Consider the following 16,114-nt stretch of genomic DNA (forward strand, 5'->3'; position numbering starts at 1 on the left):
CTTTGCAGATGCTTTCTCCCGATCACCGCATTTCCCCGTCCAGAGGTGCCGGCATCCCCTCCTCGTCCTCCCCGCGCAGCTTTCAGCACTGGACAGCTCCTCGGTCTCTCTACCAAACGTCCCCCCAGCTCCGGTGATTGACAGAAAAAGCGACCATACACGAACCATGGGTAGTTTAGGAAACCCTATAAGATAATGAAGGAGACGGGCTCTGGGAGCAAGTGGCTCCTACCTCTCTCCGTTGGGTTTAGTTACTGCATGTTATGGGCAGAGGAGGGCGGAGTGTGTTTGTCGCTGAAGTGTGAGCTGAGACTCTGTACATCCCAGTAATCGGATTTTTTTTAAAAGCCCGGTGTCGATCTGCTTTATGTCAAGCGATCCCTAGCTGAGAACGGCATCAGGAAACTAATGTCTTATGAGCAATGATCTCTAGTTTCATGTACGGATCTAAATGATTTTCCCGCCGCTATAATAATATACAAACGTAAACAAGCTCGACCCGCTCTGTAACTGGAAAAGGGGTTTTTTAACCTGGCGGAACCGAGACCATCTTTACCATATACTCAAGAGCCGACGGGAAAAGACGTCTGGATTCACTTATCCACAGGTGAACGCGATCCGGTGCGCTAATTAATCCAGCATTTACCCCTTTGCTCTTGCGTATAAACTGAAATATCCTATTCAATCCAGACGGGAAGAGGTATGGCTGTTTATCTGCTTTCGTTACTCTTGCGAGTGGGATTTGTTATCGGATCGAATTATAGGCATGATAAATGGTCAGACCATGAGAGGAAGTCTGAGATCAGAGCAAAGCAGCTTATCTATAACACTCCTATTAACAGCCAAGAACAGCTTCATCATTTGCCTCGTCTGTTTAAACCCGGAATGGAGCAATCTGCCTTCCTACAGAAAATCGAGGAGGATCTGCCCAAGGTGGTCATGGCTTTCCTTCACACAGGAGATCCGTCGACGTTGAGGCACGCAAACTGTTCCAGAAGATATGAGTTGAGCGGTCTCCGCGGTCCAGCATACACTAGTCCACACTCGTCCCTGCGCAGTGTGCTTGACGCGGTGGCACAAGCCGCCAACTTCTTGAACGTGATCCTGCAAGCCAACAGGTCAAGACTGCACAGCCTGCAGGGGGACTCTGAGTGGTACCGGGCGCTGGTCCGCAGCATCCTGGAAGGGGATCACAAAATTCAGCGGGCTGTCCTCACGTTCAACAAAGATCCGCCATTGCCGGGACACCACACCTTCCTCCAGGCTACCAGAACAGCGAGTGGTATTGTTCTCCAAGACCTCTCGTCCACGGCCCACCATCGCCTGAGAAACAAGACCGTGGAAACAGAGTGGTTCAGTGAGATCCGAGACAGACGCAAGCCCCACCTCCACCGGAGGGTCTTGAGCCAAGAAATAAAGTCTCCCGATGTATCTTTGAGAGGAGACAGCTATGTCCTTGATAAAACTGAGATCAAGTGGTCAGCACCTTTCCTTGAGTGTGACAAAGGGACCTTCATTCCTCAGTGGCTCCTCACCCTATCAGCTGGCTTCTATGGTCTGAAACAGAATCAGGTTCCGGAATTCAGGTATGTGGGAGAACTTCTGGGAATTATCTACAGAACACTGCTGTTTAAACATGTAAACTAAGGCTTGCAGTCTCTCTAGATTGTCGCCCTTCACATGCAATTTATACCTCAACATTTCTTCCATTTCCTGTCTGGGTATTCAAGCCTTATCTTTCATGACCACCTTCCTGTAACCATCACAACATCCATAAAGGCTAGAGCACCTCAGGTAAAATGTGGCCCTTTTCAGCTTATAGGCAATTAATGTAACAACTAAATATAGCCACATAACATCAAAGGTCAATTGACTTCATATGTTGCAGGATGCAGGACTAAGAGGAATAAAGCAAATGGCTTTGTATCCAGGATACTCGGGTAGGTCTGTGGGGATATTTCGCATCACATGCTTGAGTATCTCTTTCCTCTGTGAGACAGAATAAGGTTGCCTCAGATGCCCCAAACGACAGCAGTCGTTATTACCATGGAAGTCACAGTACTGATAGCGAGCCGGCAGCGATCTCTGCAGGTACATGGCATGCGACTAAAAATAGCTCTCTGTTATTTCACAGCAGTGAAGGAAACCCAATGCAATTTCATAATAATTAGTATATGTTTTAATATGCTGGTATCTCTTAACACAAGTGAATCAGCGTAACAGATAAAGGTGCTGGGAGGTTCTCTAAGGGGTCATTATAATGTGCGTGGTTACTATACGGTATTGTTGCAATTAATGCATCTAGTTGAAAACTGATCACAGGAGATCCTGTCTGTTGATGCTGTGTTTTGGCGTTGAGGAAACTTGTTGAAAGGTAACGCTTCCCTTTTGTTGTTTTAAACAACCTTCCCCCTGATCAGTTAGCAGTTTGCTCATCAGTGAGTCTCCACTATGCAGTGCATCATCGAGACACCAACACGCGAGATCAATGACAACAGAGTGGACTGGATTACACAGATTTCTCCGCTGTGCAAACAGTTGGCATTGTTCCATCATATGTGGTTCTGACCGCCCCCCCCCATCCAATTTATAACTGGACAGTCTTATGAAATCTTCACAATGGATGTTGATTCGATTGTTTCCGATTGGCTACAAAGTCACCATAAAGATGAATAAGCATAAGCCTCCATGCTTCTGGTTTCTGCAGGGGGGGGGGGGGTGTTCATTTTGATTGATAGGCCTCCCTGCACACTGTATCTTAAAGATAACAGGGAATGTCATGGAGACAGATCCAGCTTCACATAAATTTTAGTCTAAATATGCTTCGCCGTGACTTAACCAATTGATTATAGCGGCAGTTTCAGCAGACGGTCCTAAATCCTGTCTTGACATTTCATAATCTTCCAAAAATGCATGATCTACATGGTAACATCCGCTGGTACATAACATATGCAGAGACTCTTCTTTTAAGATATTAAAATCACATGTATGTATGGGCCAGTGTCCCTGACCAGCATAAGTTGTTAGAGATGGATGGATAGATGGATGGATGGATGGATGGATGGATGGATGAAAAAGTGCCCTCCCCATAACTACATGAAACCTATGAATGCGGTTCCCCATTCTCTGATTTATTAGGCTTTAATTAAGAACATCATTATCTTCTTTAAATATCATTAGTAGCCTGATTTAAATCCCATAATACTATAAAAAGTCATTCTCAACACTCAGCAGTTCTGATCAGTGAATTTCTTCATAGTTTTCCCACTACAGAAATGCAAGTTAACTGAATTCGCACTCACGCCATCTGTAGGCGTAGTGATGAGTATTTTCTATAGTCCTTGTCATCATCCCTGTATAATTTAGTGAAGTGTGGGCAACTTAAACAGCAATTAAGCTTCATTTCCAAGTTTCAGATGATGGTCAGATAAAAAATGCTGCCTTAACAGGATAAGTCAAAAGTAGGTGATAAAGTAAACCGCACAAGGTGCTATATACCTGTGATATTGATCTATTTTCACCTTGTTATTAAAAAGAGACAGAACGAAAATGGAACGGGCAGGTGCTGAATTGCTGTGTATGAAGAGTAAGACATGATACCTATACTGGTTTTAACCCCCTCTGTGAGTGGTGGTGGGGGTCTGGTGGGCTGAGGATGAAGGCTGGCACATTCCTGAAGGGAAAGTGAGGTGAATGAACAGCTTTTGCTCAGAAATAAAGCATCTATTTCCTGTTTCCACCAATCACAGTATGGACTGGACAGGAAATGAGGCTTGTTTTGAACGGTGGCTTATAGTTAATGGCTGACCTTGTTCAGAAACATGAATCACTTGCCAAAATACACTTCTGAAGGAAAAGAAGCGTGTGAATTGAGTTTGTATTTCAACATTTGTTTGCAGCCAGTCGAAAAACCAACAAGGGATTCGGATCCCAGCTTTTCGTGTCTATGGGAGGGTCATTGCTTGCAGTTTCAGCTGAAATGCTCTGTAATTAATCTTTCTGGCTGTTGTCGAGAGAGAGCAGGTGCTGCGCATCACCTGTTTAAGTCGGGTGAACCTCAAAGAAAAAAAGGAAAGACAAAGAGATTAAATTCAAGATTAATTGTCCATAATCTGGGAGTTTCCTGTGGCAGAAGTAACTTGCTCCCTTTGCAAAGTCAAAGCTAAGTTCACTTCCAGAAGCGCAACATGAAATCACATCTTGCACTGCCGCTCGCCCTGCTGTTGGCCGAGGACCCCGGGGTCGTCTCAGAATGTGCCTGTCTAATGAGAGGCAAGTGACGTGTGAAGGATCCAAATGTCCAGCTGAGCTGATGAGGATTTCCTTCGTCATTTCCAAGGATGTCCGGGAAAGGAACCGTGAAACAATTTGTTTTTGTGATGGGAGCAGGGCTGTGTTTGGGCTAGCTGGGATTTCACCGCTTGCCTGGGGTCCAATCGATGTTACCAGTGTGACCAATCAGAGCGTCAAGGGTCATCGCAGAACAGTGCATTTTTAAAGTAATAACTTCACACACTTGTTTTTTTTTGTTCTTGATTTTTTTTATGTTTGTGTACGCTCCATTGGGACCACCGGCTTAATTTAAAGCCGACACATTTAACACACCTGCTTATTTTTGTAAACCATCTTTTATTTTTAAATTTGCCTACTGAACGAATTCAGAATATACCAGGTGTGTGATGAACCAGGAACTTCTAGTCTAAGATGTTAGGTACTTGAAGTTTTCCCTGGAATAGATTATTATTTTTAGACTGGGTTGACCGCATTAATCTGTAGAAATCCTATCATGAGATGTACAAAATGAAGTGTGTAAAAGTGCAGTTGGAAAGTTATTTCATTTAACCTGCCACCAGTGGGATACTTCCTAAACTGATACCAAGGTCATCCAGCATCCTGTACTGTCCCCTAAGCAATACTGTTGTTTTTATGAAATATATAATTTTTTATAAACTCTAAGTCAATATACAGAGTTGCGGGCTGCATCTTACAGGGTCAGATGGAGATGTACACATGTATAGCCATCTCCTAATTACCTGCATAACTTTGCCTGTACATTTCGGATCAAATGTGTCATAAATACGGGCGGCTGCTTGTGTGATATTTTCTGGTAGATCCCTGACTGGGATTACAGGGGCTCGATCTAAGCACATTATGTGATTACATCCCAGAAGGCAAATTGCATTAGGGAACAGATGGTCTGTGACTGGCATTAATATTATTATCTAATCTCTCTGTTAGCCTATCTGTCTCACAGGATTAAATCAATCCAGCTTGTCTCCATGTTTATATTTGGTTAGCCGAGTTGGGGGGTGCAGGTAACACCTGTTAATATACACAGGATGCAAAGCATGGATTCTCTGTGGTGGTGGTGTGTGGCTCATTGGGTTGAGACACTGTGCCTCTGATGGGGATGTTGTGGGTTCAAATCCCAAGGTCGCTCATGTGTGGCTCATTGGTTTGAGACACTGTGCTTCTGATGAGGATGTTGTGGGTTCGAATCCCAAGGTCGCTCGTGTGTGGCTCATTGGGTTGAGACACTGTGCCTCTGATGGGGATGTTGTGGGTTCGAATCCCAAGGTCGCTCGTGTGTGGCTCATTGGGTTGAGACACTGTGCTTCTGATGGGGATGTTGTGGGTTGGAATCCCGCGATCAGTCGAGTGATTTCGTCGTTCGGCCCTTAAAGGAGGCTTTTAACCTCCAGTTGCTCCAGGGACTGACTGACCCTTCATTCTCAAAAAAAATGTACGTTGCTTTAAATAATTAAAATAGACTGGCTTTGCAATGGAGCAACAGGAAACTGAAAGATCATGTAGGGGGGTGTGAGGTTAAAAAAAGAAAGGTGTTGTTCTGGAGCTTCCCCCACGCCAGGATGGAAGGAGCCGCTCCAATGAGCAGGCAAATTTCTCTCGCCACGCGGGCGATCCACTTCGAGCAGATGCTCGGACGTTCCACGGACATATTGGGAGTTTCTCGGAGTTCCTCTCCGGCTGGCAGAGCAGGCCAGCTTGGCAGCCACCTAACGGCAGACAGCGGGAGGCCTCTCACACCAGTGGAATCATGAACGGAAGACGCCGGGCTCCTCGCTCGCTCTGAAGGCGTACGAAAGGTGTGAACGAAACTTCTCTGCTGTATATGAGCCTGTCTTCCCACGTTGTTTCTTTGTGTTCAGTTTTGGATATACATAAGAAAGAAAAGGGGCTTTCTGCGGTGCGGTAAGTGGCTCAGTGAGTTAGAAATGTTGTGAAGTCCCTGGGTTAGCAGACTGATGCTGCCATTGGATCCCTGTGCAAAGCCCTTAACCCTCAAATCCAGGGGTACTTACCTCTATATGTGCCTTTGTGTCTCATGGAGAACAAGGTGGAGAAGACAGAAAGAGAATTTCCCCTTGGAGATTAATGAAGTATCACTAAACAAATAAAGAAGTTCACTCTTTCCGATTACTTGTCCTCTCTGTGTTGGCGTGCAGTACAGGGGGGGATTTTAGGACAATGAGAAGGGCTCTAACGAAACTGAAGCATAATTGGATTGAGCTGGTTTGAGGGCCCAATATCATATTCTCTCCAGAAGTCAAAAATCCCTAGTGGCACCCCTGTGAAGGCTTGCATTGTTCTCAAAATTCCTGCAAGGCAGAGGTGCAGAGTAGGCAGTCTGAACAGCACCAATGCAGTTTCATATCGACTGACTGTGAGTGTGTGCCGCATGTATTTTTAATGCTCATTTTAAACATCATGTGACTTAATGAAATTTAACAGGGGCTTCCAAACAAGGTGTTTGTGGAGTCCCAGGGGAAAATGCAAGGTATCATTTGAGGTATTTTTGAGCACATAAAAAATGTGTAACTATCTGCCCACTGGGTGCCTAAGAGAGCGTGTGTCTGTGGGGGGGGGGGGGGTTTGCTGGAGCCTATCTCATCCATCCATCCATCCATTTTCCAAACCGCTTATAGTACTGGGTCGCGGGGGGTCTGGAGCCTATTCCGGGAGCAATGGGCACGAGGCAGGGAACAACCCACGATGGGGGGCCAGCCCTTCGCAGGGCACACTCACACACCATTCACTCACACATGCACTCCTATGGGCAATTTAGCAAGTCCAATTAGCCTCAGCATATTTTTGGACTGTGGGGGGAAGAGCCTATCCCTGGTAGCACAATACAAGGGTACACCATTGATGGGATGCCAGTCCATCACAGGACAGTCCGGGTCGGTGCCTGTCTGACCCGGTCCCATCCCATTTCCCCTAGAGTATTTATCCCATGGTGTCTGTATGGCTAATTTATGTCTTGTTTATGGCTACACTGCATCTGCCTTCTCTATGTTCTGTTTTACTTGTGCTCCTTGATTTCTCCTACTGTTGACAGCCCTCAGTGTTTGTTCATGTTTCCTAGTCAATAGTGTTTGTTAATTGTAGTTTCCTCCACCTGTTCCTTGTTGCCTCGTGCCCTTACTGATTGGTTGATTTGGTTATGGTTTTCACCTGTCCTGCATGCCTCTTCTTTGGTGGTTCATTGTGGCTCTTTCCTGTGTTGTGATTCTTAGTCGTTGTTACCTTGCATTGTAGTTTCCTGTGTTCCTCTCTGCCCTTAGTATTGTTGTTCCTGCTATTGTTTACCTTCCTTAGTTTCTGTTTTATCAGCTTTGTTTTGACCCCTCGTAGTCCCTGTCTTCTGGGTCTCCCTTTCTGTTCGTTTTGTTAAATCCTTATTGAGAGCCATTACGTGGGAAGTCCCTTCTTCATCATGCCTCCCCATAAGGACACAAATAGACACCTTACAGGTATTTTAGAGGCAACAGTTATTTTTTTTTATTCATATCTGATGTACGGATCGACACGCACGTGTCAGCTGGAGCTCTGTGAAGCTGGTTTCAGGGCAAAGCCAATGCAGTGCTGTGTCCACTGGTGACAGCAGTGTGTTTGAAAGCTCATGCAGAGCAGAGTTCTTGGAGAAATGAGATTTCAGATTCCATGGTGGGAGGGACTAGTAGGTGCTGTCAATCGCTGGCTGCTTTCATCCAAACAGCGGCTCGCAGTGCTGCGTTCCTGCCCGAGCCAGTCCAAATATTCACTCTGTTTCCATCTATACACATGAGCAGAAAATCAAGGGCTTTATAAGTCGGGTGGCTGGTAGAGTCATGATGAATAGGTTCGAAGTAGCTAGAAAGTCTAAGTTCAGCTATATTAATATTATAAGAACCATCTTATTTTACTCATTTATTTTTCTTAATTTATGTTCTTCTATGTTATTTGTGTATGTAAACACCAATACTGCCAAAACAATATCCTAGTACATGCAGTTGTACCTGCCCAATAAAGTGAATTCCAATTTTGATTCTAAAATAAATATATATAAATATATAAGGTCACATAGAAGTCATTTGTAAACTAATATGAAACCCATTGACAAATGCTTGTGAAAAATGGTATTCGGGATAAAGTTGTCTGAAAAATCAATATAGATTGCTTTATCTGGATAGAATTTTAAGCATGTGAAAAGTAATATGTGCTGCACTATGTTGCAGGGGTGTGGTCCGGGTGGACGTCAGCCTTCAGGATCTGGACATCGACCAATGCTCCAGCAGCGGCTGGTTTGCTGGGACTCACCGATGTAACTCCACCAGCATGGAGGTGAGTGGTGGTGACTCTTAGATTAGGCAGGGCTGTGACCAGCACATGACCCCAGGCGTCCACCCAGCTAACAGGGAACATTCCTAGAACTTTAGCCAGCGTTATATAAAGATCTGCTCAAAGTTGGCAGAGTTCTTGTTAATGGAACGTTATTTTCACATTTACCAGTGGTTCTGTCAGTGTTAGCACAATAACATTATTACCTCAACATCCTTTTAACATAATTAATATTGAAAATGACTGTTTTATGAAAAAAAAATCATTTCATAAACGCTACATGTGTCTATACTGCAAATGCACCGCCCACCCTTCAGCCCATGACCTTAGCAGGGCAAAGCCGCAGGGCTCCCAGTCCTCTGCTGCCCCCTTTATTTGTCCCTAACTTCTATTATTATTCTTAGTTGTAGCAGTTGTAGTAATGGGATAACGTGGGAAAATCAGGAAAACTGGACACTTTGAATGTTTCCATACCTTAATTATAATGTTCAGTAAACGTTCCTAGAAAGAAAAATTGGTGTATATAAACACCAATACTGCCAAAACAATATCCTAGTACATGCTGGGTTGGTACCATGCTGTGAAATTGTGAAGAACTTTACTTTCTTTACACTGGGATATTAGGAGTCAAAAGCACCTTCAGGTTGAAATGTAAACATTTGCGCTAATGTTTGGGAGACTTTGCTTAGTGCATTCAACACTGCTTTCCGATGCTGTACAGTGTTTAGGATTAGCATGTCTAGGATGAGCACAACCTCTTAGCATAGCTTAACCTAACTGCTGGCCTTAGCTCCTCTCAGGCTTACATGGCCCCTTAGCATAGCTTCACCTAAGAGCTGCCCTTAGTGGCTCTCAAGCTAACATGGTGCCTTAGCATAGTTTAGCTGGGACATTTTTTTTTCCAATATCATGCAGCCCTAATACTAAGTACAAAATACTAACTAGTATTAGATATCTAGCAACCTATAATACAACATTCAAAATGAGGTACTGTAGTAAAGTGATATATGGCAGAGCAAAGTACCAATATGAAGTACAGAAGTAGGCAGAATATAGAGAATGCTGCAGCAGCATTGCAGAATTAGCAACTCGCTGTGGAGGCAGCCAGTGTAAAACATTTCATGCACCAGCCTCACAGAACCAAGTAAGACCAGAAACGAAGAAGCCAAAGAAGATTGTTTTCTCACACTGCCCTCTGGTGGACATAACTTTTAACCCTCCAGATTAACGTAAACTAAGCGCATGCCTTTCAAGTGTGAAGTAAAAAGCCCGTTATCGTGGCTCACCATTAGCCACCGCCCCTTAGCATATTAGCATAGCCTTTTATCAGGAGGCAGGCCAGCCAAGGTCTGGATTAGGGGTAACTGGTCTTAGTGGGCAGTGTGCCGAAAAGCTTGGCGCCTCTGTACGCTGGGGGCGTCTTTTTTAGTGGACATTAAGCTGTAGCAGGTTTAGTCTCACGCGTGACCTCATAACGATAGGAAATGAGGAAAAAATGACTTCACGTATAGCTCCGAGATCAATGACTAGTCTCCAGCTGTCCTTTTAATGTTTCAGCGTAATGTCACTGAAACCATTATTAAGAGCCATAGATGATTAGTGGCCTGAATCTGCTTCCTCCATAATACATGCTCTCTAATGGACTGTAGAGAGCCCCCTGAATAATTCACTCCATGCTTTGTCTGAGTTGTATGTTGTTACCCTGTTTTTCTTAGTGTGAGTGTCTGTCAGCCTTGGCCATAATGGGGGGGAGTTACACCCCAAGTAATGGTTTTGCAGTGTAGATACTGCGGTTTGTGGCGGTTAAATAAAATACCCAAAATCCGTCACGTCGTACTTTGGGTTATACCAACTGGTGTTGTATTTCGGTGTCACGCTTTTGCCTCGCGCTGCCCTGGACTTAGGGGTAGCTTGGCACGGCTGGTGGCCTTCCCATAAATTACGTTTGATGACTAAGGAGTATAATGCATGGCTATAGCAGGGCGTGTGGTTGGCACTGCCCACCCAAACTGACCATCTGCCCATCCAACAGAGACAAACCAAATCTAACTTATTAGTGATGTAACAGAAGCACTAAATCATTTAATTCATTAAATTATTAAATGAAATTGATGCATTCTGGGTATTTTATTTAACTGCCACAAAACTCAGTGAGTGAGATTCTTATCTACACTAACGTTGCCAACAGCCCAAAAATTGTGACCTACCTAACATACCCAAATGGCCGCCCTAGGGTGGCGTCCTGGCAGTGCTGCTGTTATATACGCCCAGGCCCATGTCGGCATTGTGAAGAAGACCTCAGCATAATGCACCCGCTGTTACCCTCTTTCTACTCCCCATTACTCCCTCTGTGGACAGGGAGTGTAAAAGTGCCGTTTACCCCAAGACCTGTCCTCTGTCTCTGCGCTTTGCTCTCGGCCCTGGCAAGTTAATGTGCAGCTAAATTTACCACTAATGACCGGCCTCTCCCTCCTACACCAACCAAAGTGCCACCGTTTCCAAAAGCGGGTGCTTTTCATCCTCACAATCCCTACAGCATAATAAAAAGATGATTCAATGAATGATACAATTAAGTTTATTTATCGGTATGCTTGATCTCCTTTTGCAAGATACTATACTATACTGTAAATTGCATGTTAGCAGAGTGCAGAGGCGTATACAGGGGCGGGGCCACACGGACACCGGCCCTGGCTGAAAGCTGATTGGTCCTCTCCTGTTACACACCATTTCAAAACAAATCATTGGCTAATGATAAGGTTGACCCACCCTGTGTGAATTATGGGCCGTCTTCTGCCTCATACCTTAAAAAATTGTAGAATCACCGCTATGGCAGAGTGTGTCAGTGTTCAGCCATTAATTAGGAGCTCATTCCGGAGATTTCACCATTCACGTGCCACATCTTTCAGGTTAGGAACTCACCAGTTTAGTTTTCAGGTGATTTTACTCTTTCTGCAGGAAAAGGACATTAAACCATATTTGTGGGTAGTATCAGGCTCTGTGTGGCTCAGTGGATGAGGATGAAAGGTTGCTGCATCAAATCCCAGTCTTAGCAGTGATTTTACCATTAGGCCCTTATCCCCAGTTACTCCAGGGATAGCCTGACTCTGCAGTCTCAGAAAAAAATTACATGTTGCTTTTAATAAATGTCTGCTAGAAAATAAAATGTAAATGTAAAAGAGTTTTCTCTAGTAGTGTAGTATTTTTAAAGTTACAACTTTGGTTGTGGCATGCGGTGCTATTCCTACTTCTCACTGTCAACCTTAGGGGGGCGCTGTTTGCCCTACAGGAGCAGAGACTCCGAAACTGGGCTTCCACCTGCTTCCAGCAGTCCTAATGCTGCAGTCATGTGGGTCGCGAGCGTCTTACATCATGACACACTGCGAGTAAACCCATCCAATGGTGCGTGTGCCCTCTGGCACATGGGGGACGGATCGGATTTGCTAAGGGCATGGATTCTCTGCAGAAACGCACATTTGCTTGCCGGTATTTAGAACCGTCTGGGCTCCGACATCAGTGAATTTACCTGCTATTCATCTGTTCATGGCGAGCTTTGATAAACAGCGAACGAAGAATCAGACCGAGGGTGTTTGTGTCTAATTTAGTGAACTTGGTGTTGTTGACTCACAGTAAATGAGGAATTCCTCCATTTTAAGACCTTCCACCCAAACAGGTCTGATGCATTCCCCTATAAGTCTGTTCCTGGGCCCATTCATCATCTTTGCCTTTGTCGTCCCACAGTGAGCCCCTGTTAATTGCCTCATCCATTTATTCTGAAAAGCACAGTGCCCCCTGTGGACCGGACGTCATACTCCAAGATGGCACTGTGCTTGGCAGCCATGTCGAGCATATTTTATATATTTTATATTTTCTTTTTTTTCTGGTTCTTTCTGTTTGTTTAGTTTTGCCTTGATTAGCTACATTTAAATGTTTATGAAGAGGCGTATAGGTTGGAGAGTGAGGAATAGAGAGCAGAAACAAGTGAAAGCCACTGCAGTGATTAATGGAAGCGTGTAATTGCTTCTGGTCAAGACAGAGGAGCTCCTTGCCTTGCTGAGGGAAATACTGGGAGAATAACTCTGTGTGCTTCACCCAGTCGGGGCCACCATGGCACCAGAGGGCTTCCAGCCATTAAAGGCAGTGAGGTTTCTGCCTCTGACTCCCAGAAGTTTAATGCCAAGCATGTGATGGTGAGAGAAGCTCAGCTGCCCGGACCGTTTGAGCCTGGAGCTGCACTACCCATGCTGGGAGCTGTAATGACCACCATCATTTACTTTCCATTGTCGTCTGTTATACAGACCACATGTGAGGTCATGCGCTCCTCTGCCACATTTTTAATGAGCACCATCTCTGGCAGCTTCTAAAATACACAGAGCAGATTCATATGGCAAGTGAATTTCAAGTCAACGGAAGACGGGACCTTAACATCGCCGTACACCCCGGATGACATGCTTTCCTGTTATTTATTTTTTAATTTATTATTGAGCTGGGGGTTTCTTTAATATAATGCGGCTAGACAACAAATCATTCCCCTCTGGAGGCTCGGTAAAAGTCCGTCTTTTCTATCTTATTTGATCTTATCATGTGCTGATAATTTACATAATCACAGAGCCTCCGAAATTCTGGCGTGTGTGTGTGAATTTCGGAGTTAATAAAAATCGACCTCGTCTCTCACCGTTATTCCTCCAGAAGAGTGAAGAAGGAGAAGGATGCCTTCAAAGGACTGTGATGGTAATGAGAACTGGCTCCCCTCTCAGCCCTATGCTATGCAGTTCTGTAAAGGTTATTAGCTACTGTCTAAACGTCTGCAAGAGTTGCTGTAAATATTTATACCTACATTTCTCTGTTATAAGGCACCCTGCTCTTCTCCTGGGAAGATAAGAGGAATTCAGGATCCTCAAAGTCTACCTTCCAACCCGAAACTCGGCACTTGTGTCATTTTTGAATACCTCCACCACACCATAATTTCTTATGCTTGGCTTGAAAATGATAATTAGATAATCAACATATGTAAAATGTGGAATATCCTGCACCTTTGTCAGTGAACATCCTCCATTTATGGGGTATTGACAGGAATCTCTTGAAAAGTAGATGTACAGATGCATTTTTAAATATATGTTGCTGATGTACTTGATTGGCTGGTTAGTTTAAACAAACGTGTGACATCACTGAGGAGGATATGGTCACGCCCTCAGAGACCGTCGTATAAGGGATATGGATCCCCCTCGCCTGAATACTAAATGGACTGTGCTCATTTACTTAAACCACTGGGACGCTGCAAAATCTCAACTCTCTTGCTTGAGTTATGGTGGTTAATGGTTAGTTTCCATTTCTGGTTCTCCTGTGTTTGACCCTTCGTTTGTTTCCTAGTCCGTCTGGATTTACCCCAGTTCCCAATTACAGCCCGATCCACACAGAGCTCACTTTGATATTTCGTCAGTATATTAACTGTAACGGATTGTTGTCCAGGGTGTCCCCTAATTGCCCCCAGTGCTTCCTGGGACAGGCGCATCACCACCCTGTACTGGATAAGATGGACGGACACGGCACACGGGTGTCGTTATAGAATACGCCTCACTTTTCTTACTTTGTTTCCTCACCTCGGGCTGTACTTGTACCCTGATGATCTGTCTGAATCAGATATGGGAGAAGTTGACAGGTTGAGCAAAGTTTTATTTTTTTTTTTTGGGGGGGGGGGGGTGGTTAATGTCAATGCAACTTCAACTCGATAGCTCCCCCATGTCACCTGTCAATTTTTCATTACCATCCTCACCGTGAAGGGTTGGTGGGGGGGGGGGTTGTGATGTCTCCATGCCATTACTCTTGGTCATCATGAATGAGTGTTTATGTTTACATCAAAACGGATCCCTCATCCTCCAACTTGGTAAATCTTTGGCCCACACACAGTGCCGGTCAAAGCCCATGTGGCACCTTTGGCAACAGCCACCCCCACCCTGGAAAACAAATCACCTCCCAATTTCACTTTGTCTTGGATGGTGCTATACATGCTTCTTGCGCCAGGAGACAGGGATCCGCCTCAGAAAATGATGGCACAGGCAGCAGCCTCCGTCTTTTAACGGGTTAATCGGCACTGGCCACGCAGCACTGCTAATTTTACCGCAGACAAATGAACTGGAACTGGGGAAGCCATTTCCCAGTCAGGGCAGAAGCATGGTGCACGTTGAGTCTTATCGGCTGTCTGCGCAGGGAGGCAGCAGCTTTTATGAAGCATTACGAAACCTCATCTTTGAAAATCCAGTTCAGGTGGATCCAGTTTCATTTCAGCTACCATGCAGCCCTGTTAACTACCACAGACTCTTAATGAAGATGTAGGGCTAAAGTGGCAGGACAGGATGTCGTGTCTCATCCATAACCAGAGCCGGCACAGCTATGTAAAAGGTTGGACCATTAGCTTAAGTACATTCCGCTTACTGGTCATACTGGAGAATACACAGGGACTGCAGCGACCTAAGCCCAGCCATCATTAGGCATAAGACCGCTAGCTAGGTTTAAACCTGAGCTCTTGTTCCCTGGGGATGAAGTTCGAGTGACATCTCACCGGACCTTCATCCTCTCCAGAGCTCCTGCCTCGACGTGCAACCTGAAATGCCACTGGGCCAGTCTGACAGATTAGCCTATTGCTCCTAGACTAGAGGCAGTTCACTGAGTTAACATTAATATTAATTCCGAGAGCAGCAAACTGGGATGGAGGCGTGATCTAGGGAGAGGAATTCCCCGTCAAGCACATAACATTCCGCGTTGGCAAGGACTCAATGAACTAAAAGCCCTTTGCAGTAACTGGCATCTGAATTCTGGCACGTAGGGAGACAAATGTATTCAGGGTAACGAACATCGTCTGAGTCATCGGCAGGATGGCCTGCCGGATCGAGGCATCTCCACCCGGGGCAATCCTCGACTGAAGGTTATCCCAGGACACACGGAGAATTAAGGGGGGAAGGGGGCAGCCTGACAACCAATCTGCTTAACACTAGATTATTTTTTATGTGGCTATTGTCAGTATTTTTGTTGTAACAAACCTGCTAGCTAGGTTAGCTTAATACGAAATTAATTTTTATGTGGCTAAATTGGCTAATAATAATCTAACAAAATGACCAGATATTAACTATACAATTTTCTTTTTATTTGAAATACTTAGATATAATATTCAAGGCACTAGCTGTTAATGGATAATGTGCATTTTTGTCTGGTGTGCCCATGCTAAGCTACATGTTAGGCTGCTTAGCCTTAGTGTCAGTGGTAGAATCTCCATGTCTTCTGCATGCCTCCGTCTTTGTAGCGCCTAGTTATCTGCACCAGTGAATATGTGTGGTCCTAAAGTTTGTGTGTTTTGTGTATTTACACCAGAGGAATTACTGATTGATGAATTATTTCCAAACAACTGCCGCTAAGGAGACGGGTTGCAGAGCTGGCAGTTCGGTGCAGAGTCCCACCTTGACGCTTGATCTTTCTAGCTCGATAAATGTACAGACGTGAG

General features: G+C 44.8%; 1 protein-coding gene across 3 annotated transcripts in view; it reads left to right on the top strand.

The window, feature by feature from the left end:
• Positions 1-271: 271 nt before the first annotated feature.
• The window catches only part of gpr158a (G protein-coupled receptor 158a), a 55,293-nt gene continuing 39,450 nt past the window's right edge, over positions 272-16,114 (top strand). For all 3 annotated transcript variants that reach the window (XR_007381084.1, XR_007381083.1, XM_048969771.1), the window contains exons 1-2: positions 272-1,586; positions 8,520-8,625. Coding sequence is in view for 1 of the 3 variants with exons in the window: in XM_048969771.1 (XP_048825728.1) it covers positions 703-1,586; positions 8,520-8,625 (990 nt within the window). In the remaining 2 variants the exon portion in view is untranslated. The remainder of the gene's footprint in view (positions 1,587-8,519; positions 8,626-16,114) is intronic.

This window comes from Brienomyrus brachyistius, chromosome 1 (genome assembly GCF_023856365.1).
Source record: "Brienomyrus brachyistius isolate T26 chromosome 1, BBRACH_0.4, whole genome shotgun sequence".
Taxonomy (NCBI): Eukaryota; Metazoa; Chordata; class Actinopteri; order Osteoglossiformes; family Mormyridae; genus Brienomyrus; species Brienomyrus brachyistius.